The 23,376-nt window shown below is 46.7% G+C and overlaps 1 protein-coding gene across 2 annotated transcripts in view; it reads right to left on the bottom strand.

Annotated features, from left to right (window-relative positions):
* Positions 1-216: 216 nt before the first annotated feature.
* Thsd4 (thrombospondin type 1 domain containing 4) overlaps positions 217-23,376 on the bottom strand; it is a 694,201-nt gene continuing 671,041 nt past the window's right edge. For both annotated transcript variants that reach the window (XM_045160247.1, XM_045160248.1), the window contains 4 exons: positions 17,715-17,888; positions 10,328-10,507; positions 8,774-8,918; positions 217-1,788 (listed from right to left, as the gene is read on the bottom strand). In XM_045160247.1, coding sequence (XP_045016182.1) covers positions 1,646-1,788; positions 8,774-8,918; positions 10,328-10,507; positions 17,715-17,888 — 642 coding nt within the window. In that variant the 3' untranslated portion in view covers positions 217-1,645. The remainder of the gene's footprint in view (positions 1,789-8,773; positions 8,919-10,327; positions 10,508-17,714; positions 17,889-23,376) is intronic.

The raw sequence follows: 23,376 nt of genomic DNA, 5'->3' as shown, positions 1-23,376 counted from the left end.
GAAGTCTCACTTGAAAGAGTTCATGGGAGAAACTCAGTGGCTAAGGATACAGACTTGCTTTAAGAGGGAAATATGCCTAGGACCCAACGTAAGAGAATCTCTATAAGTTTACAACTTGCCCAGCCTGTTATTTTTCTTACTGGATAAAATAAAATCATAAAAAAAAAGATTCCTCTTAAGCCTTTTCTTTTTTCATATGGTTTCCCCCCCCACTCCCCCCCCCGTTTTTTTTTTTTTTTTTTTTTTTGGTGAGACGACACAGTTAGGTGAAGTGAATTTGGGAGGACAGACAGGGCTTCACACCTCTGTCTCCCAGGCTGGCTGCTTTAAGGTTGATCTTGATGGTTATGTCTGGTGGGAGGTAAGAGGTGTGAGCCACGGGGGAGGGATCGCAAGGCCACTAGGGAAGGAACCCCTGAGGCCAAAATGGGACTCTTTCCACTGCAACAGAGAATTTTTGCTGGGACTCACTGGCCAGACTTGCCACTGGGCCAAGAACCCAGAAGCAATGGCAGAGAGAGGGTGGCACCCTGCGGGTTGTGGGTGTCTGCTCAGCCTTGTGACAGTTCCCAGAAGTGCGTCCCATGGGAATGAAAGAATTTCAGGCACTGGCCAGGCACCCCTGACCTCCCTGGGCAGCGCTGTGGAGAAGGGAGCTTAGCAAAACCCGCTGAGGTCCTGCCAGTAGGCTCTGTCACTGTGGGACAGGGACATGGAAACAGACATCTGGGAAAACTGAGTGTTGGAAGGAAGCAACACTGTGGGCAGAGGGAAGAATTCAAAAGCCCAGGCTTTCTTCATAGAGTGGGAAACTCGTCCGCCTTCGGGTCCGATGGGAAGCTACACTCATCCTCCTGACGGATGGCACCTGGGCAGAACCCCGGATGGTCACTGGTGCAGGGGCCGCGGGGTGTGCGCTGAGATCTGCCACCGAACGGCAGGTGAGTTACCTGAGTTGAGCCTCGGTTTCCTCGTCAATAAAGTGGGGTGCCTGTGCATCCCATCCTGGGCTTTGTGCTGCTAATGGGCTTGTATCTGTGGGTAAACCTGCTACACGATAAAGCACTCTAGGTGATGAGACGCCCGTGTCCTAAGGTCTACGGTCTTTAAGAGTGATAACAGGCACAGCTAGGCTGAGGTCACAGAGGGGCGCGTGGGTCTCAGGTCTCATAGCAAGGCCTGGTGGGGCTGTGGGGTGAGGAGCTGCCCCCCCCCCCACCCGGCTTTCCAAAGGGGGCTCATTTTCAGACAGGCCAGCAGCACCAGGAAAGAGGTGCTTGGTCAGTGGCCCATGTGCTGACATGGACAATAGCAGGTCAGGAGCTCAGTTGACGGCTGCATGCACTTCCCACGGGTTACATTTCAGCAGGTACCACTGGCAGGTGCCGGGTCCCAAGAAGGGGGATCATCAGTCCACCATTAGTGACACTTAAAAGGAGTGGCCACGGCTTCCTTACATCCTGGGTACAAAAGTTCCTGGGTACCTCGCGGGTATGTCTTACGAAGGCAAAGGTAGTGATTAAGTTGGTTGGCAGTGCCCTGGCCCCGGGAGCTCCTGATGGGGCAGGCGGCCAGCCGGGTGCACTGTCTGCATCCCCCAGAGGGTGGGCAGGGAATGCTGCCCTACTGATGGAGGACAGGGGGCTTATCTGCTCCCCAGGAAGCCCACATGCCTGTTGGCCACACGGGTGCAGGAGGCGCAGCAGGCCGTCTTGTAGTAGTTGTAGACGCAGAGGCGGGCCTGGACCACCACGTTGCAGTTGTAGTGTTTGTCCTTACAGTTCTCATCTGCATTGGGAGACGACAAAAGACAGCCATGAGCCCAAGGGGCGACCTGGGCCAGCGGGAAGAGAAAAGGTAGGGGACACAGCTTTTCACCTGGGTCTTGCTTTTTTTTGGGGGGTAGGGTCTCACTCTAGCTCAGGCTGACCTGGAATTCACTCTGTAGTCTCAGGGTGGCCTCAAACTCACGGCGATCCTCCTACCTCTGCTTCCCAGAGTGCTGGGATTAAAGGCGTGCGCCACCGCGCCCGGCTCGTGAGTCTTGCTTTGGTGATGTGCGCATGCAGGGTGGGTGCTGAGGGGCTGGCAGTGTGTCCTTTTCCTGTCTTTCTTTCTTTCTGCATATGCAGGATGGGCGTGCGTGTTTGTGTGCGTGGGTGTGGATGCGCATGCTTGTGTGGAGGCCAGAGGTCAATGTTTGGTGTCTTCCGCAATTGTTCTCCACCTTATTTTTATTTACTTATATATTTTACTTGTTTATTTTAGAGAGAGAAGGAGGCAGATAGAGAGAAAGAGAATGGGCGCGCCAGGGCCTCCAGCCACTGCAAACGAACTCCAGACACGTGCGCCCCCTTGTGCATCTGGCTAACGTGGGTCCTGGGGAACTGATCCCAGGTCGTCAGGCTTCCCAGGCGAGCACCCTAACCACTAAGCCACCTCTCCAGCCCAGCTCTTCCACCTTATTATTGAGACTGAGTCTCTTACTGAACCCAGAGCTCATGGATTCAGAGTCTTGGCCCAGGGATCTGCCAGTCTCTCTAGCCCCCAGCTTGGGGATGACAGGTGTGCACCCCCCACGCCCGGCTTTTGAGGTGGGTGTTGGGGACCTGAACTCAGGTCCTCATGCCTGCCGAGCAAGTGCTCTTAGTGATCAAGCTACCGCCTCATTCTCATGTTCCCTTTCTTTTAATCATTACAAACTGATTTTTTTTTTTCAAGGTAGGGTCTCACTCTAGCCCAGGCTGACCTGGAATTTACTGTGTCATCTCAGGGTGGCCTCAAACTCACAGCAATCCTCCTACCTCTGCCTCCTGAATGCTGGGATTAAAAGCATGCATCACCACGCCTGGCTGTAAACTGAATTTTGCATAGAGAATGATTCAACGAACTGGGTTCTAACTGTTCAATGTAATGATAAAATATCACCAACACAGAACTCCTAGAGCTCAGCTCACAATCACTTCTGACTACTCTAAAGATAAGAAAGTCCTGAATTTGGTCATATCATTTCTTAACTTTTTTTTCCCCCTCTTTATCCTCCCCCTTGCCCACCCGAGGCAGAGTCTCACTCTAGCTCAGGCTGACCTGGAATTCGTCTGTAGTTTCAGGGTGGCCGTGAACTCACTGCGATCTTCCTACCTCTGCCTCGTGAGTGCTGGGTTTAAAGGTATGCGCCACCATGCCCGGCGCTTTATCATTTTTTTTTTTTTTTTGAGAGAAGTTTTCACTATATAGCCAGGATAGCCTTGAACTCCTGATCATCTGGCTTCAGCCTCTGGAGTGCTGGAAATACAGGTATGACCACGACCCTTAGCAACTCTTGAACATTTTTTTTATCCTTGAACTGTACTTGATGGTATTCCTAACCACTATGTGGCATCTACACTTTAACAAGGTATATAATGGCTACAGAGGTGGCTCAGTGTTTAACGTGCTTGCCTGTAAAGCCTAATGAACCCAGGTTCAATTCCCCAGGACCCACATAAAGCCAAATGCACAAAGAGGCATATGCATCTGAAGTTCAGTTGCAGTGGCTAGAGGTCCTGGTGCACCCACTCTTTCTGTCTGTCTGTCTTCTCTCTCTGCTTGCAAATATATATATATATATATATATATATATATATATATATATATATATATATATATTTAATTTTTTTTTTTGAAGAAGCTTAGTGTGGTGGTGCAAGCCTTTAATCATAGCACTCAGGAGATAGAGGTAGGAAGATAGTCGTGAGTTCAAGGCTATCCTGAGACTACATAGTAAATTCCAGGTCAGCCTGGGCTAGAGTGAGACCCTACCTTGAAAAAAAATAAATTAAAAAGAAAAGGAAAGAAATATGATATTCTTGGCTACTAACACAACACTGAATTTATGCAATTCATTCACATTTAATGACTGCTGCATATAATTCATTTTCCTCATTGGGTAGTATATCATTGTAAATAAACATATTCTATAACATCTGCCTATTATCATTGACTGAAATTTACATTCTATGATTTATTTTCCATTGTCAGCAATTTTTTCCCAAGATTTTCCTATGGTAAATGATGCTTTTTTTTTCTTTTCTTTTTTGGTTTTTCGAGGTAAGGTTTCACTCTAGCCCAGGCTGACCTGGAATTCACTATGGAGTCTCAGGGTGGCCTCAAACTCACGGCGACCCTCCTACCTCTGCCTCCCAAGTGCTGGGATTAAAGGCGTGCGCCAACACGCCCGGCGTAAATGATGCTTTTTAAGGCAATTTTGTTACATATCCTTTTCCTTGTCTTGTTAAGTCATTGTATAAGCAGCTTTATTAGATATGGATCTATTCACAGTCCCCTCAGTAGAATTGCAGAATTCCTTCTTTTTTTAATAAGAAAGTTTGTTTTTTGTTTATTTATTTATTTGAGAGTGACAGAGAGAGAGAGAGAGAGAGAGAGAGAGAGAGAGAGAGAGACAGAAAGAAAGAGAGAGAATGGGCACACTAGGGCCTCCAGCCACTGCAAATGAACTACAGACTGGGCGCCCCCTTGTGCATCTGGCTAACGTGGGTCCTGGAGAATCGGGCCTCGAACCAGGGTCCTTAGGCTTCACAGGCAAGCTCTGCAGCCCCAGAATTCCTTCTTTTGCCATTTGTTATATTTTTTGCAGGTCTAGTGAGTGCAAAATTATCCCCAGGTGAGGTAGATGTCAAATATATATCTGCCATTGGAGTTTCCTTTTCTGTAAATGGCTTTCCCTACCTTTTGTCCACTTAGTAATTTAGTTCAAGTTTTTAAAAATGATTCATGGAATTCTATAAATATATATAATGGATCCAAATATTTGTTGGTTATTATGTTGCAAATCTCTTCTCTGGGGTCAGGCTCAGGGGTAGAATGTTGGAGTACAAATCTCTTCTCTGGGGGTCAAGCTCAGAGATAGAACGTTAGAGTACAAATATTTTCTCTGGGGCCAATCTCAGGGGTAGAACATTGGAGTACAAATCTCTTCTCTGGGGTCAAGCTCAGGGGTAGAACGTTGGAGAACAAATCTCTTCTCTGGGGTCAAGCTCAGGGGTAGAACGTTGGTGTGCAAGTCTCTTCTCTGGTGGTCTGGCTGATTCTGTCGTTTTTTGATGATGCTGTTTGATAAGCAGAGACTTTACATATTAATCTAACTGATACTGTAATATTTTCCTTTGAACTCTGGAATTTTTGGTTTTAAGAAATTCTTTCCACTTCTAAAATAAAAATATTAGTTTGTCTCATAGTCTCTTCTAAAAGTTAAAAAAAAAAACTAGTCAGATTTATTTTCTCAAGTCCACCAAGAACTGGACTCTGTGTGTGTGTGTGTGTGTGTGTGTGTGAGGAAGAGACAGGAAATCAATCTTACTCTGTTTTTCAATATCTATAACTACATGAACTGTCTCATGAGCATTCATTTAACATTTCATCTTTTCTCCACAGATTCATAATGTGGACTCCATCACACATCCGGCACCTGTGACTTTGTTTTCACTTCATTCTATTAGTTTAGTCAGCTCTCCCTGGGCCAGCATGTCTTAATTTTTTGGGAAGGATACATCTCTCAACATTGCTTATCCTCAAAATTTGTCTTTGCTATTCTCTGTTCTTATTCCAAGGAAACATGAGATCTGATTTGAAAGTCCTGTCTGGAGTCTGACTCACAACACTTGAGTTGACAGATGAACTTGGGAAAGAGCTGACGGCATAATTCTCCATTGCTTCCTTTTCCATACAGCTCATAAGGATACTGAGAAACATTTGACATCATGACACCTCCCACAGTCTTTTTCAGACCATCAGTGGTAACTGTTTCCTTCTGTTGATAGAAATGTAATTGCTTCCAGTGTTTTATGAATTATGAGAAATTATATTTAAGATGTTATCAATAAACCATATGGAAACCTACTTCCTTTTAGCCAATGATATACATATATATGTGTACACACACACACACACACACACACACACACACACACACACACACACACATATATATATATATACGAGAGAGAAACTGGACATAGTGGTGCACTCATTTAATCCCACTGCTCAGGATGCAGAGGTAGGAGGATTGCTAAGAGTTTGAAGCCAGCCTGGAACTACAGAATGAGACCCTACCTTAGAACAAAAAAAGAGAATTATGGGCAAAAGTATCCTATGGACATGGATAATGGTGCACCCAGAAGTCATAAATTATTATTAGATAGATTTCAGTGCCAGGGGTGGGACATCTTCCAGTGAATTGTTGTCTACGGAGGTCTTGTCCAACAGAAATAGATGGTAAAGACCCTACTGCTAAAGACTCAGAAATCAAGCTGGAGCTGAGCTGGACTGCCCCCCCCCACCACAGACTGACTTTCAGAAAGCTGGAAAGAGCTACACTGCATGCACCCTTTTTGGGAGAGAGAAGTCATTTATGGTGTTAAACAGCAGTGAACCCTGAAAGCTTTAAGATTGGCCAGCCAGGCCAAATATGCCAACTGGTGCAATAGCGGTATGTCTGTTCTGGGGGAAACTAACCACTTTCTAACTGGACTGGAGGCCTGCCCCACAGGAGGAAACACATGCCTGATACTGAAAACCTAGTCAAAAGCCTATGGCGGGGGAGGTCGTGAGCCCTAGGGGAGTAACATCTGCTGTTGTTGAGCTAAATGCATACATTATGTCTACCAAACTGCTCTGTAAGCACTTTTAATGTTTATACCAATATATTAATGCTACTCTCACTTTTTTGTTGTAGAACTTTCTCTTTTCAGATGGCAGTGACCTTGGGATGACTCAGAAGGCACCATGGTGCTGAGAAGAAGTGACAGAGGAGTGCTCATCACTGAAACATCTCTATCACACCTTCCAAGGCTCAGGGCCCATTGCGGAAGAGGTGGGCGGAAAGAATGTAAGAGCCAAAGGAAGGGTAGGACTCCTTACAATGCACTCGTCCAGACTCAAAATGGCCTGGATATCCATGACCTCACAGTGCCTGACACTACCTACACAAGACCGTCATAATAGGAGGAAAAGATGACATCAGTATAGAAGAGAGAGTGATTCCAAAGAAGAGATTCAATGGAGGGTGGTTTTGAGAAGGAGAGGCCGGCAGTGGGGTAGGAATTATGGTTTATTACCTATAGTTATGGACACTGTCAATAAAGTTAATGAACGAAATTATATAATTGATTTATACAGCCCAGAGCCTCCTGTGAGCTAAGCATGAGCTCTACCGCTGTGCCACGCCTCCAGCCAATACTCACTTATTATTTCCAGACAGTTTATTGAGCCCTATTATTATTTTTAAAATATTTTTTGTTTATTTTTATTTATTTATTTGAGACTGACAGACAGAGAGAAAGAGAGAGAGAGAGAGAGAGAGAGAGAGAGAGAGAGAGAGAGAGAGAGGGGAAGGGAGAGAGAATGGGCGCGCCAGGGCCTCCAGCCAATGCAAACAAACTCCAGATGCATGCGCCACCTTGCACATCTGGCTAATGTGGATCCTGGGGAATCGAGCCTTGAACCGTGGTCCTTAGGCTGCACAGGCAAGCGCTTAGCCACTAAGCCATCTCTCCAGCCCCCTATTATTTTTTTGTAATTTATTTATTTACTTTTATTTGTTTCTTTGAGCGACAGAGAGGGAGAGAGAGACAGAGAGACAGAGAGAATGGGCGTGCCTGGGATTGTAGCAATTGCAAATGAACTTGATGCGTGTACCACCTTTTGCATCTGGCTTATGTGGGTCCTGGGGAATTGAACCAGGTCCTTTGGTTTTGCAGGCAAGTAAGTGTCTTAACTGCTAAGCCATCTCTCCAGCCTCTATAATTTTTTTTTTAAATTTGTATTTGTTACTTATTTTCAAGGCGGGGGAGGGCAAGAGAAAGAGAAAATGGGCACACACGAGGCCTCTCACCAATGCAAACAAACTCCAGATGCATGTCAGTTAGAAACCTTTACAAATATGTGTCAGTTGGGCAACGGTTCTTTAGAACACATGGATTGGTTCTGCCAATTGTTCCTTGCTTGAAACTGACACAGTCAAATCCAAGGACCTGGCAATTTCAATTGCCTTTCATTATCCATATCCCTGTGCATGAGACAAACAAGAAACTTCACACACACACACACACACACACACACACACACACACACAGTCACACACTGCTTAGACTGTCCATCTCTGTCTACTCATTCTTGGCCGCTCCCCTTCCTTCTTTCTCAACCATCCAGTCCAGCTGTGAGGCCACACCACCCCCTTTCATGGACAAATCAATGCTGGTTTGTCTGTACGGTGAAAAGTGGGAACTTTACTATTTTGACCTTAAGGATGAGGGAACGAAATGCCCTATCGTTTTAATCCATTCACATTGCATTTCGGTGGGTGGCTTGGATAGCCATCCGTGTTAATAAGAGTAACCTTAAACTATGAAAGTTATAATATCAAAAGCATGCTGGTCCCCTGGCTTTCACGGTTGTACAGAAAGTCACAGAGAGGGGCTGGAGGGATGGCTTAGTGGTTAAGGCGCTTGCCTGCAAAGCCAAAGGACCCAGGTTTGATTTTCCAGGACCCACATTAGCCAGATGCACAAGGGGGCGCATGCATCTGGAGTTCATTTGCAGTGGCTGGAGGCCCTGGTGCACCCATTCTCTCTCTGTCTATCTCCTCCCTCTCTCTGTCCTTGAAAAAAAAATTTGCGGAGAGACCTGGATGAGTTTGGCATTTTGACCCCCCACACAGAACATGACCGAGCTTAAGGAAGATGGCTCTTTTCTCCGACAGGCACCCACTACTTACCCACTTCGGGGACACAGTCCTGAGGGTTACATGATTCTCTCTCTTCTGGTTTCAACTGAGGGTCACAGAGAGCGCTCAGGGTCATGTCGTCTGACAGACATCTCACTTCCCGGACCCGGAAACCACCCTGGCAGCTTTTGGAGCACTGTGTGGCAACAAAGGGACAAAGTCAGACTTCCCTACCGTCCATCAGATCTCCACCCTGGAGGACTTCAAACTCCTCCTAAGGGAAACTGAATATAGACATTGCCCGTCAACCAGCGTCCATGTTAGCAAAAACTCAGGACCGACATCACTCCATCCGTCTCCCCCTCACTTCCGCTCCTCATACTGTTTGGAATAGATGTGCCATTGATCTTTCCATAATATCTCAGTTTTAGCTCCAAAAAACACAAGGAACCTTAAAAGTTACCACAATACCACTTCTTTGCCTACAGATTAGCAATATATCCTTATATCTCTGAATATATATTTAGTGCCCCTCTTCCCATTTGTCTTGTGAATTTTACAGCTTAAAAAACAACCTGATAAGGTACAGCACTTATGAGATGTGCTTCAAAAAAAAACAAAAAACAAAAACAAAAACAAAAAACCAACCTGAATCCCTTTTCTTCAAAAATTAGGGTCGACATCACTGATATGTCTTTATAACTTTTTGTTTTTTGAGGTAGGGTCTCACTTTAGCCCAGGCTGACCTGAAATTCACTCTGTAGTCTCAGGGTGGCCTCGAGCTAACGGGGACTCTCCTACCTCTGCCTCCCAAGTGCTGGGATTAAAGGCATGAGCCACCATGCCTGGCTTATAGCTCTTTTTTTTTAAAAAAATATTTTATTTGAGAGAGAGAAAGAGGAAGATACAGAAAGAGTGAATGAGAATGGGTGCACAGGGCTTCAGCCACTGCAAATGAACTCCAGATGTGTGTGCCACTTTGTGCATCTGGCACACGCATCTAGAGTTCATTTGCAGTGGCTGGAGGCCCTGGTGTGCCCATATTCTATCCCTCCCCCCAACCCCGTCTTTCTCTCACTCAAATAAATAAAATATTTTTAAAAATTCAAATTTCTTGGCCAGGATGGTCCCAGAGCTGTTCTTTTCAACGAAAACTCTTCAGATGGGGCTGGAGACATGGCCCAGCAGTTAAAGGTGCTTGCTTGCAAAGCCTGATGACCTGGGTGACCTGGGTTTGATTCCCCAGCAACCATGTAAAGCCAGATGCGCAAAGTGGTGCATGCACCTGGTGTTCATCTGCAGTGACAAGAGATCTTGGTGCGCTCATTCTCTCTTACTCGCTCTGCTTGCAAATAACAATTAAATGGTATTAAAAAAAAAAACAACAAAAACAACTCCCCACATGTACCCTGAAACTTGAGAGTCACTGCCTTATGACTTCTACTGTTTAAAGACCCAGATCGTTAAAGCCTTGGGTCTCCCCCACTGAGCAGGGGCCTTACCCACCCTGACCACCTAGCGTGGATGCCACAGGACACCTAGAATGTCTTCTTGGGCTGAGCCCAGAGCGCTGGCCAGGGCTGTCCATGGAGCTGCGAGACTCACCATGCTCCATTCTGTGCTAAACCACTTGGCTCCGCAGGGCTTGAGGCGGCAGGCTTGCTGGCTGGAGGGCTTCTCCAGGAAGGAGCACTCGTGCGGGTCCAGCACTTCGAAGGCGTCCGCGTTCTTCCTGACGCAGATCACCTCCCTCTGCTGCGTCCCACTGCCACACTCCACCGAACACTGCGGAGAGAAGCCGAGGCGCACGGGTGTCACGTGGCAGAACGGGGATGAGGGCCGGGCGAGGCGGGGCACGCGCGCCTTTGATGCCAGCCCCTCTCGGGAGGCAGAGGTAGGAGCATCGCCACCCTGAGTCTACAAAGTGAATTCCAGGGATGAGAGGCGGGTGTCACGTGATGGAAAGGGAATAAAAATGATGCTCATGGAAGGGCATCCTCACCTTTTTTTTAAAGCTCTTTTTTTTTTAAATAATTTTTTTTAAAGATTTATTTATTTGAGAGCGACAGACACAGAGAGAAAGACAGATAGAGGGAGAGAGAGAGAGAGAATGGGCGCACCAGGGCTTCCAGCCTCTGCAAACGAACTCCAGACGCGTGCGCCCCCTTGTGCATCTGGCTAACGTGGGACCTGGGGAACTGAGCCTCGAACCGGGGTCCTTAGGCTTCATAGGCAAGCGCTTAACCGCTAAGCCATCTCTCCAGCCCTTATTTTTTTTTTTTTTTTTGAGGCAGGGTCTCTTTGTAGCCCAAGCTGATTGAAATTTAGTATCTAAACTATTTTACTTTATTTATTTGAGATAGAGGGAGAGAAAGAGGCAGGTAGAAACAGAGAAAGAGAGAGAGAGAGACAGAAAGAATATGCCAGGGCCTTCAGCCACTGTAAATGAACTCCAGACACATGCGCCACCTTGTGTATCTGGTTTACGTGGATACTGGGGAATAGAACCTGGGTCCTGTGGCTTCACAGGCAAATGCCTTAACCACTAAGCCATTTTTCCAGCCCATCTTTAAAAAAATTAGTTAATTTAATTACTTATTTATTTCAAGCAGAGAGAGATAGGAGGGGGAGAGAGAGAGAGAGAAAGAGAAAGAGAGAGAGAGAGATTGAGTGCACCAGGGCATTCAGCTGCTGCAAACAAACCCCAGATGCCTAAACCACTGTGCATCTGGCTTTACAAGGGTACTGGGGAATTGAACTCAGATCATTAGGCTTTGTAGGCAAAAATGCCTTAGCCACTGGGCCATCTCTCCAGCCCCGGGATCCCCACTTCTTCCACCAGTTCCATGAGGAGAATCCACTGGGATCTGAAAATCCCTTCCTGGAGGAGAAGCTGCATGTGGAGGTGAATTTCCCTAACAGCTCTCTGGCTGGAATGGAGCGTTGGTGCCCTGAGCTGCTGCAGCTAGAGGATGCTGCTCTCAGATCATGTTGCTTTCTGCCCTGGGTGTGAAGTGCCTTCCCTTAAACATTGGAACATACTAGATGGTGAACCTGGTTTTTTTTTTTTTTTTTTTTTTTTTTGTGTGTGTGTGTGTGGGTGCAGTAGCATTCAATACGTCTAATAGATGTTAAAACAATGAGCTCTGGTTTTATCTACTAGTTTCATACAGGGAAGTCACATGGATTAGCCTCCCAGAGCCGACACATCTGTGGATACAGGGTTGAATGAAAATTCTGTCAACGTGCAAACTGAGAAGACCCCAGACATGGGACAATGTCTCCTATGCTCAACCCTCCCTCCCCAACAGGTAGGCAGAGCTGTGGGAACTCTGAACAGGCGCCTCCATTTCCCATGTTTCTTAGCATGGTGCCAAAGCTGGCACATTGGCCAGACAATGCCATGGGTCCACACATTTAATACAAAAACAGGATTTATAAAACTGTGTGCTCAGGCTGGAGAGATGGTTTAGTGATTAAGACACTTGCCTGGGAGCCTAAGGGCCCAAGTTCGATTCCCCAGAATCCACGTAAGCCAGATCCACATGGTGATGCAGGCATCTGGAGTTTGTTTGCAGTAGATAGAAGCTTTGGTGTGCCCTCTCTCTCTCTCTCCCTGTCTCTCTCTGTGCCCATTATTTCTCTCTATCAAATAAATAAATAATTTAAAAAATTCTCGGGCTGGAGAGATGGCTTAGCGGTTAAGCGCTTGCCTGTGAAGCCCAAGGACCCTGGTTCGAGGTTTGGTTCCCCAGGTCCCACGTTAGCCAGATGCACAAGGGGGCGCACGCATCTGGAGTTTGTTTGCAGAGGCTGGAAGCCCTGGCACGCCTATTCTCTCTCTCTCCCTCTATCTGTCTTTCTCTCTGTGTCTGTCGTTCTCAAATAAATAAATAAAAAATTTTAAAAAATCTCATATTTAATTAGTATATATTACTTTGTCAAAAATGCTTTTTGGTCATTTTTTTTTTGAGATCCCAGGTAGCACAGGCTGGCCTTGAACTTGCTATGTAACCAGCGATGACCTTGAACTTCTGATCCTCCTGCCTCCACCTTCCAAGTGGTGGGATTAGAGGTGAGTACCACCATACCTAGTGTTTAGTTTCATCTAAATACATCACAATTAAACAATTTAAATCAGGCTTTGCGAGCAAGTGCTTTGACTGTGGATTCATCTCCCCAGCCCTCAATTTACAGTTTTCAGGGGAGGTTTCATCATGGCTGGGAAGGCATGGTAAGAACAGGGAGCAAGAGAAGCAAGTGGGGTGGGGTTCTAAAATCCCAAGGCCCACCCCCAGCCACACACCTCCCCTCGCAGGACTCCTCCTCCCAAAGCTCCCCCTGCTGGGGGCTAAATATGAGGCTTGATCCCAAACACATGAGGGTATAGAGAACGCTCCATGTTTGATTCCCCAGTACCCACATAAAGCCAGATACACAAAGTGGCATACGCATCTGCAGTTTGTTTGCAGTGGAAAGAGGCCCTGGTGCGTCCGTTTTCTCTCTCCCTTTCCTTGCAAATAAATAAAGATTAGAAAAAAACAACACCCTGTAAGCTGAAATAAAGCCTTTTCTCCCCTAGGCCGCTACTCTTTCATTTTTTTTTTGGTCTCAGCAGTGAGGGGGCAACTGCTACATACATGTATTGTGTGTATGTATGTTGTATATGTGTGTTCATATGTATATGTGTGTGTGAAAACATGCCAAGGCATTCATGTGGAGGTCAGAGGACAGACTTCCGCCCTGTGCCAGGCAGACTGACCCGTGGGCTTGGCAGGCCGTTACTGTCTTTGCCTCCCGTCTTCTTGTAAGTGTGCTGGGATCACAGACACACACGGCCACGGCCAGACTTATGTGGGCTTTGGGGATCCGAACTCAGGTCCTCATGCTTGCGTGGCAAGCCTTCTACAACGTGAGCCGTCTCCCCGCGCGGCGACTCTTAACATCAGCTCTGCTGCCTGGACGAAGCCACATAATCAAATAAAAACAGGGGCAAGTAAAAAAATCCTGCCTGCAGAAAAAAGACAACCCCTAAACAAAGAGGTTATAGATTCTTGTTTTATTTATTTCTTTGCAAGGAACGAGAGGGAGAGTGGGTGCACCGGGGCCTCTGGGTGCTGCAAAGGAACTCCAGATTCATGCGCCACTTTGGGGGTGTGGCTTTAAGCGGGTGCTGGGGAAAGCGAAGGTGGGCCTGTAGACTTTGCAAGGAAGCACCTTAACCACTGAACCATCTCTCCAGCCCTCGAGAGTTTATATATTTTCATCATCTCCTTGTCATTTGCAGTTCTGTTACCTGTACCTTTTATGCCATATTAACCATTCTTTTCTTTTATTTCTTTGAGACAGAATCTCACGTAGCCCAGACTGCCCATGAACTTACTATGTAGCCCAGTCTGGCCTTGTTTCTCCTACCTTCGTCTCCTGAATGCTGGGATTCCAGGCAGGGTGCCACCGGACATGACTTGGTGACGGTCACCATTCCATGCTCTTTTGCTCTTTTAGTGATTTACTACAAAGCTATAATATTCCTAACCATCCTGCTGTCGTGCACATCTTGGCTGAAAGTTTTTTTTTCTTTGTTGGCTTTTGGAAATTACTTCCTTCAAACAGCCCCTAGGAGTGGAGTGACTGGGTGAGACAGATGGACGTTTCTCTGTGTCTTGGCTTTTATCTCCCAACTTGTTTGCCAAAGGGCTTGTATCAATTTACAAGGACGAAGCAGTCCAGTTTTTCAAGGTCTGTTTTTAAAGCTACTTAAAAATATATAATTCTATATGGAAACAGTCTTAATAACGTATAAATTGTGACCATCGGCCAAAAGTCCTTGGAGACTCATCTGGCCCTGGGTCCAGATGTTAGGCGAGCCCGGAGCTCACAATAAATGGAGGGGCCCACGATGACTGTCTGCTCTCACGACTCATAACCCACAACCCCACGGTGAATGTCACCAGTGCCCCTGAGGAGGGCCCTCAGTGGAATGGGGCAGGGAGGAGGGAAAGGATGGTACCTTCACATGGTGTGTCCATACAAAGTTTCTACTCAATGTAGCCGGGCGTAGTGGCGCACGCCTTTAATCCCAGCACTTGGGAGGCAGAGGTAGGAGGATCACCGTGAGTTCGAGGCCACCCTGAGACTACATAGTGAATTCCAGGTCAGCCTGGGCTAGAGTGAAACCTTACTTCGAAAAACCAAAAAAAAAAAAAAAGAAGCTAACAAAGTTTCTACTCAGTGAAAATAAATGAATAAATAAATACACGGGGAGGAACCATCCCAGGGATATCACAGGGGCTGACATGTCACATTTTTGGGGGGGCTTTGCATTCAATTTCAGAACTGAAGAAGTATTCAGGGGCTGGGGAGATGCTCAGTGGTTAGTAGCTCTGGCTGTGGAATCATGAGGGCCTGAGACTTCTCGAGTTCTATTTTCCAGCACCCACGTAAAACAAAATTGGGAGGGGGGCATGACCACACATGTCTGTAACAAGTGTGTGTGTTTGGTGGGAGAAGGGGCAGAGACTGGAGAGCCACGGGGGCTTGTTCACCTAAAAGTGGCAGCTCTGGGATAAGTGAGAGATTCGGTCTCAAGGAACCACGTGGGTGAGCGACAGAGCGTACCTGGCGTTCTCTAGCCTCTGCATGCGTGTCCATGGGGCAGGTGTGCTTGCACACGCGTGCACATGCCACACCACGCGAGGTCACACACCACACTACAATACTCTACACACACCCCTGGAAAGGAAACATATCCAGTACCATCTTTTCTTTTTCTCTTTTGCCTATGTGTGCGTGGCATGCATGCACGTGTGGCATGCGTGCATGTGTTTGTGCATGTGTGGTGTGCATGCATGAGTGGATGCATGTTTGCATGTGTCTGGGTTCATGTAAGTGCAGGTGTGTGTACATGTGTGTGGAGGCCAGAGACTGATGTTGGGTGTCTCCCTCACTCACTCTGTATCTTATTTCATTTTGTGTGTATATACGTGTACATGTGTGTATGGTATGTAGGTATGTATGAACACAGCATATATGTGGAGGTCAGAGGACAACCTCAGGGCAACGTGCCTCCGTCATGCCTCTCCTTCCACCTTGTTTGTAACAAGGTCTCTCCTGTTTGTTTGCTTTGTTTTAAAGAATGAGTGTCAGAGAGAGCTGGCACACCAAGGCCTCAGATGCTGCAATCGAACTCCAGATGCTTGCACCACCTAGTGGGCATGTGTGACTTTGTGCTTGCCCCACCGTGCATGTGTCTGGCTTACATGGGATCTAGAGAATCAAACATGGGACCTTAGGCTTTGCAGGTAAGTGCCATAACCACTAAGCCATCTCTCCAGCCTTCTCCTGTTATCTTGCTGCTGTGGACAGCAGACTAGCTGGCCATCAAGCTTTGGGATTCTCCTGACTCTGCCTTCCATTGGTAGAGGTTGTTTTGGGGATTACAGGTGTGTGTGGTAGATGTGTCCAGCTATGTGGGTTCTGGAGACCCAAGCTCTAGCCTCCAGGCTTGAGCAGTGACTGCTTTAAACATTTTTTCATTATTCTTTTAAATATTTTATTTATTTTTTTTAAAAAATTATTTATTTATTTATTTATTTGAGAGTGACAGACACAGAGAGAAAGACAGAGGGAGAGAGAGAGAGAATGGGTGTGCCAGGGCTTCCAGCCTCTGCAAACGAACTCCAGACGCGTGCGCCCCCTTGTGCATCTGGCTAACGTGGGACCTGGGGAACCGAGCCTCAAACCGGGGTCCTTAGGCTTCACAGACAAGCGCTTAACTGCTAAGCCATCTCTCCAGCCCTATTTTTACTTATTTATTTATTTATTTGACAGAGAGAGAAAGGGAGAGAGAGAGAGAGAGAGAGAGAGAGAGAGAGAGAGAGAGAGAGAGAGAGAGAATGGGCACACCAGGGCCTCCAGCCTCTGGTAACGAACTCCAGACACATGTGCCACCTTGTACATCTGGCTAACTTGGGTCCTGGGGAATTGAACCTGGGTCCTTTGGCTTTGCAGGCAAATGCCTTAACCACTAAGCCATCCCTCCAGCCTGCAGTAAGTGCTTTTCACTACTGAGCCATTCATCTTCCCCTCATGCTATTTTTTGAGACACGGTCTCTCACTGAACCACTGAGCTCAATAATTTCTCTAGACTAGCTCCCCAGCAAAACCTGCAGAGCCTTCTTTTTTTAAAATTATCATCATTATTATTAAGAACATATTTCATATGGCTGATACATCATGTGTTGCTACCCTCTTTTCCCTCAGCCCTGTCCCCCTTTTCAGTTGGGGACCTTCCTCAGTGGGGTTGTAAGTAATCCCTATGGGGTTGTGGATTACACTTTTTTGGGGAGCAGCAGTCAGTTCTTTTGCGGGGGGAGGGAATGCCTCTGGGCATGATATCCCAACCTGTTTTTCTCTGCCTGCAGAGCCTTCTGTCTCTGCCTCCTCAGCACTAGGATCACAGGGGCATGCTGCCACGCCTGGCTTTTATTTAGGTGCTTGGGATCTGAACTCAGGTCCTCATGCTTGCAAGAATCACATGCACTGAGCCATGTCTCCAGTTCCTCATCTGTTCTTTATCATGCCTAATTCCAGCTTCTTACAGGGCAGGTTCAGACAGTGTCAAATACAGAACTGGCTCTCTTAGCTGCGGCGGCATCTGCCACCTGCTGCGGCAATACACCAGGGGCTTTGCTGCTTTGTGTACGTTATCTCATGACTTCCACATACAGCTTTGTAAGAGGCCAGCAGGGCCAGGATTTTATAGGCAAGGAAACCCAGCCAGACCCATAAGCTCCCTGAGGGCAGTAATAGTTGTTTAATCCATTCATGTAACTCAAGGGCTTCAAAGAACAATGACTTCCTGTTGAGTGGATGAGACAGCCTGCAGAGCTTTTCCAAGATGCTACAGGCAGATTCCAAGCTGGTATGCTGTCTCTTGAAGATGGACAGATAGCAGACAGGCAGACAGATACACCCGGTTTTGGCAACTTACCTGACTCCAGCTCCCAGCGAACCACTCCACCTTGCCTGTGCAGGGTCCATTGTCACACGGGGTGGCCTCGGCTGGCCTGTTGTTCCCGCAGCCCTCCAGAGGCAGGCTGCTGACGTGGTTGGTCATGCATACCACCGACCGTGTCCGCACCCCGGCCCCACACTCTGCTGAGCACTGCAAAGTGGAAACGGGGCACGTCAGAGGGGCACTGGCGGGTTCTGAGGCCACTCTCCCCCGATGCTCAGGAGGACAGGATGCCTCACTGTCTCTCACACTCTCTCCTTTTAGAAACGTCTTTCAACTTCTCCTGCGTGACACATTCCATGAAACTAGTCCCCCTCCTTATCTACAAACTTTGTGCCTTGTATGGTGTTGGTTACTCATGGCTAATTGCAGTCTGAACATGTTCAATGGAAAGTTCCAGAAATAAACAATTTATTTTCTTTTTAAAATATTTATTTATTTGACAGAGAAAAAGGGAGAGGGAGAGAGAGAGAAAGAGAAAGAGAATGGGTGCACCAGGACCTTCAGCCACTGCAAACGAGCTCCAGACATGTGCAGTGCCTTGTGCATCTGGCTTACGTGGGTCCTGGAGAATGGAACCTGGATCCTATGGCTTTGCAGGCAAACGCCTTAACCGTTAAGCCATCCCTCCAGCCTTATTAATGTTCTTCTTTTGAGGCAGGGTCTCACTCTAGCCCAAGTTGACCTGGAACTCACTCTGCAGTCCAGGCTGGCCTTGAACTGTTGGCAATCCTCCTATCTCAGCCTCCCGAGTACTGGGATTGAAGGCACCACCATACCTGGATTCAATTAATCAGTTTTTTTAAAAATTTTATTTATTTATTTATTTGAGAGCGACAGACACAGAGAGAAAGACAGGTAGAGGGAGAGAGAGAGAATGGGCGCGCCAGGGCTTCCAGCCTCTGCAAACGAACTCCAGATGCGTGCGCCCCCTTGTGCATCTGGCTAACGTGGGACCTGGGGAACCGAGCCTCGAACCGGGGTCCTTAGGCTTCACAGGCAAGCGCTTACCCTCTACGCCATCTCTCCAGCCCCAATTAATCAGTTTTAAGTGGTCACAGCCAACTCATTCTTATAGACTAATGTCCCACTATCCCTCCCCACACACCCACACACTTCATTTGGAACGGAGCCAGCAAAGTCACCATTCCCTGATCACACAGGATACGCTAAGAGCCCTGGCATGTGTTATTCTGTTTTCCTGGGTGGCTCTTGCCCTCACCAGGACACATCAGAATCCTTTTACAGCTCAAATGTCATGTCCTCTAAAACACCCTTGACTGTCTGGTTAAGTATACCCTTGGCACACTCAGAATCCCCATGGCACATCTATACCCATTTCCTCCTTTACCCAAGTCACATTCCTTTCTTTCTTTTTGCTCTCTGGGAAAGGAGGCTTGATGTGGGCAGGGGTTCATGAACCATCATTTTTTAAAAATCTTTTTATAAGAGAAAGAGAGAATGAATTGGCGCATCAGGGCCTCCAGCCACTGCAATCAAACTCTAGACACGTGTGCCACCTTGTGCATTTGCCTCACGTTTGTGCGTCTGGCTAAGGTGAGATCTGGAGAGTTGAACATGGGTCCTTAGGTTTCGCAGGTAAGTGCCTTAACCACTAAGCCATCTCTCCAGCCCCTGGCCTTTCTTTTTCAAAGTTATTTCTCTACATTTGTTTTTTTTTTTTTTGGCCTTACGTTACAGTAGGATATAACTCCCCAGTCCAGCTACTTCTTTGGAGTTTTCACCTCATCCTATGATGTCTCGTGTGCCACATAAAAATATTAACAACCAATGCATATGCATGCCTTTCTCCCATTAATCTTTTGTTAGTTTAATTCACAGGCGTTAGCCAGAGAATCTAACAGGGTAGCGGGAGTTTCCCCTTCCCTACTGGGTCATTCATTTTATGACTTTTGCTCCATTTGTATCGTTATGAAAAATCTGAGACCATGATCCAGTCTATTGGGTTAAAAAGTCATTTGTTATAATACTTGGAATCATTTACGCTGGAGGCATTTTTGTCCTTAAATCTAAAGATATTTAAAATCCCTGGTAAAGAATAAAAAGTAAATCAAATGCCAGTTTCCATCAGATTTGCTAACTTAATTTTCTGTTTTCAAAATGTAAAATTTTGGCTGGAGATATGGCTCAGCAGTTAAAGGTGCTTGTTGGCAAAACCTGATGGCCTGGGTTCAATTCCCCAGTACTCATGTAAATAAAGCCAGATACACAAAACGGCACATGCAACTGGAGTTGTTTTGCAGTGGTTAGAAACCCTGGTGCACCCACTCTCTCCCTCCCTCCCTCCTGCCCTCCTTCCCTTCCTCTCTCTGTGCTTGCAAATAAATAAATAAAAATATTAAGAAATATATTTAAAAACCTAGAATATGCATGCATCTAGCAAAATTTCTCCAAGTTCCATGTGTTAAAAGAAGGCTAAAGGTTGGGATGACTCAGAAGGCATCATGGTGCTGAGGAGAAGTGACAGAGGAGTGCTCAGCACTGCAATATCTCTATCACACCTTCCAAGGCGCAGGGTCCATTGCGGAAGAGGTGGCAGAAAGAACGTAAGAGCCAAAGGAAGGGTAGGACTCCTTACAACGTGCTCCTCCCGACGCAAAATGGCCTGAATATTCATGACCTCACAGTGCCTGACACTACCTACACAAGACCGTCATGATAGGAGGAAAAGACCATGACATCAAAACAAAAGAGACTGGTTGAGAGGAGGAGGGGATATGATGGAGAATGGAGTTGCAAAGGGGAAAGTGGGGCGAGGGAAGGAATTACCATGGGATATTGTTTACAATTATGGAAGTTGTCAATAAAAATAAAAAAGAAGGCTAAAGGATTAAATCAGGACCCAGTGAGAGGACACCATGCTGATGGGACCCGGAGAGGAGTTTCACCTTGTTATGTCAATGGTAGTGAGAGAGGGACACATTTAGATTTGAAAGGAGGTACCCAGGCAAGGTCTGGCCTAGGCAGTCTGCCAGCAGAAATGGGGGGGGGGGGGAGGAGGTGGAGTTCTTCCCTCCCAGCAGCCAGGGACTGGACCTCACACATCCACTCGCTGCTCCCGAGATATGTTCCTGGAAGAAGGTCGCATCTGCTCTCATAGAGAAGAAACCGACTCGTGACTGAACTTCTGGGCTGAGAAAACACATGTGTAGGGTTCCCAAGGAATCTTCTGGTGTGCCTGCCTTCTCACCCCAGCAACAGTTCAGTTTGAAGGCTCTCACAGCTGTCCTTAACTTCAGTTTTCTGTACCACTTTTCGTCATTAAATTAACTCACTGCCTTTTCTCATTTCACACTTGAAAAACATCCTTAGCAATGAAGTCTTGCAAAAGTGAGGTTGGTGGACATTCTTGCAGGTTTTGTGTGTGTGACTGGTGAGGCGCCTGGGCTTTTAAAGGCACTTGCTGGCAAAGCCTGGCCACCCGAGTCCAATCTTCCCGCAGCACCCACTTAAAAAGCTGCACACAAAGTGGCTCAGGTAGCTGTGATCCCAATGTACCTCCCACGATGGGAGGTCGAGAATCCAGAGCTCTTGCGTTTGCTAGGCAGTGTCTTTGCAGTGGCAAGAGACCCTTTTACAAGGAAGGTGGAAGAAGGGAACAGACACCTCAAGATTGTCCTCTGACTTCCACACTCATGCCGTGACACCTTCACGACCACACACACACACACACACACACATACACACACACAAATGTCCCCCCACACACAATAAGTTTAACACTATCACTGATTTGTAAAAAGAAAAAGCTGTTAGAACTAAAAAGTTTGGTCAGGCTGACATTTTTAAGAGTTATTTTTGTTTATTTTTATTTATTTATTTGAGAGTGAGAGTGGGGGGGGGGAGGGAGAGAGAATGGGCACGCCAGGGCCTCCAGCTGCTGCAAATGAGCTCCAGATGTGTGCACCCCCTTGTGCGTCTGGCTAGTGTGGGTCCTGGGGAATAGAGCCTCGAACGGGAGTCCTTAGGCTTCACAGGCAAGCGCTTAACTACTAAACCATCTCTCTAGCCCCGAACTGACATTTTAAAGGTATTTGCAAAGATGGTTTTCGGGTGAGTCATTGAGACCAGTGAAACCTATGGTCAATTCAGTCAAGTCAATTCAGACTGGCTGTCAGTGTACTGAGGGAGAGATGAATTATTTTTGTAAATCGGGCACTACTGTATTCTCTGCATCCTTAAAGTGTGTGAGCTTGAACCTTCTTTTCCTTCTGGTCTTATCCTTTTTTAAAATTTAGTTTTACTTATTTGAGAAAGAGAGGAGAGAAAGAGGGAGAGAGAGAGAGAGAGAGAAAGAGAGAGAGAGAGAGAGAGAGAGAGAGAGGAGAGAGAGAGAGAGAGATTGGCTGCACCAGGGCCTTTAGCCGCTGCAAACGAAATCCAAGCACATGTGCCACCTTGTGCATCTAGCTCATGTGGGTCCTGAGGAATTGAACCTGGGTCCTTTGGTTTTGCAGGCAAATGCCTTAACCACTAAGCCATCTCTCCAGGCCTTGGTCTCTTTCTTTTGAGCTCAGAAAAGTAGGGGCTGCCTTTCATGCATCCTTGGTCTGTAGTTGGTGCTTAATACATGTGTACTCTTAGTAATGGCAAATCACATACTTTAAAGTTTTTTATTTGCCAGGGGCTCTTGCCACTGTAAACAAATTCCAGACACATGAACCACTTTGTGAATCTGGGTTTAAGTAGGTCCTGGGGAACTGAACCTGGGTCAGCAAACATTGCAAGCAATCACCTTTAACCACTGACCCATCTCTCCATCCCCAAATTTGCATAATTTAGACTAACAAGTTAACTGGGTAGATTATTTTTGTAAAGCAACTATTCAAATGTAGGAGACCACAATCAGCTGTTGGGTCTTTCTGGAGGGGCAGAACTATAGTTTTAAAAATTATTTTGACAAAGAGAAAGAAGAAGAATGAGAGAGAGAGAGAGAGAGGGAGAATGGGTGTGCCAGGGCCTGCAGCCGCTGTGAATGAACACTCTGGATGCGTGTGCCCCCTTTGTGGCACATGTGAGACGTTGTATGCTTGTGTCACTCTGTCTCTCGATATGTGGGACCTGGAGATTTGAACATGAGTTCTTAGGCTTTGCAGGAAAGTGTCTTAACTGCTAAGCTATTTCTCCAGCCCAAGAACTATTTTTTTAAAATATTTATTTATTTGAGAGAAAGGGAGAGAGGGAAAGAGCAGACAGAAAGAGAGTGAGTATGGGTGAGCCAGGGTCTCCAGCCACTGCAAAGGAACTCCAAACACATGTGCCATGTTGTGTATCTGGCTTTACATGGGGATTGGGGAATTGAACCCTGGATGTCGGGTTTTGCAACAAAGTGACTTTAACGACTGAGCTATCGCTCCAGCCCTTGCAGAACTTGTTGCAGGGCCACCTGGTGGCTCAGAGGTCAGCGTGGACAGGGGATTCTATTGCTTCCTTGTATGGAATGAAGCCATCCACAGGAACTTTCCCTGTGTCAGCCTCCCATGGGCCATGGTTCCCAGTGGGTTTTTCTCTTACTGTTCACTCAGGAAACTACAGATGTGGACTCTGAAACTCAGAGAGTCATCGGTCACTCAAGGTCAAGTAAAAAGGAAACCATGGCCACAGAAATGACACCAGA

The sequence above is a fragment of the Jaculus jaculus genome, chromosome 10 (assembly GCF_020740685.1).
Source record: "Jaculus jaculus isolate mJacJac1 chromosome 10, mJacJac1.mat.Y.cur, whole genome shotgun sequence".
Taxonomy (NCBI): Eukaryota; Metazoa; Chordata; class Mammalia; order Rodentia; family Dipodidae; genus Jaculus; species Jaculus jaculus.
This window is presented reverse-complemented; position numbering and strand designations above follow the sequence as displayed.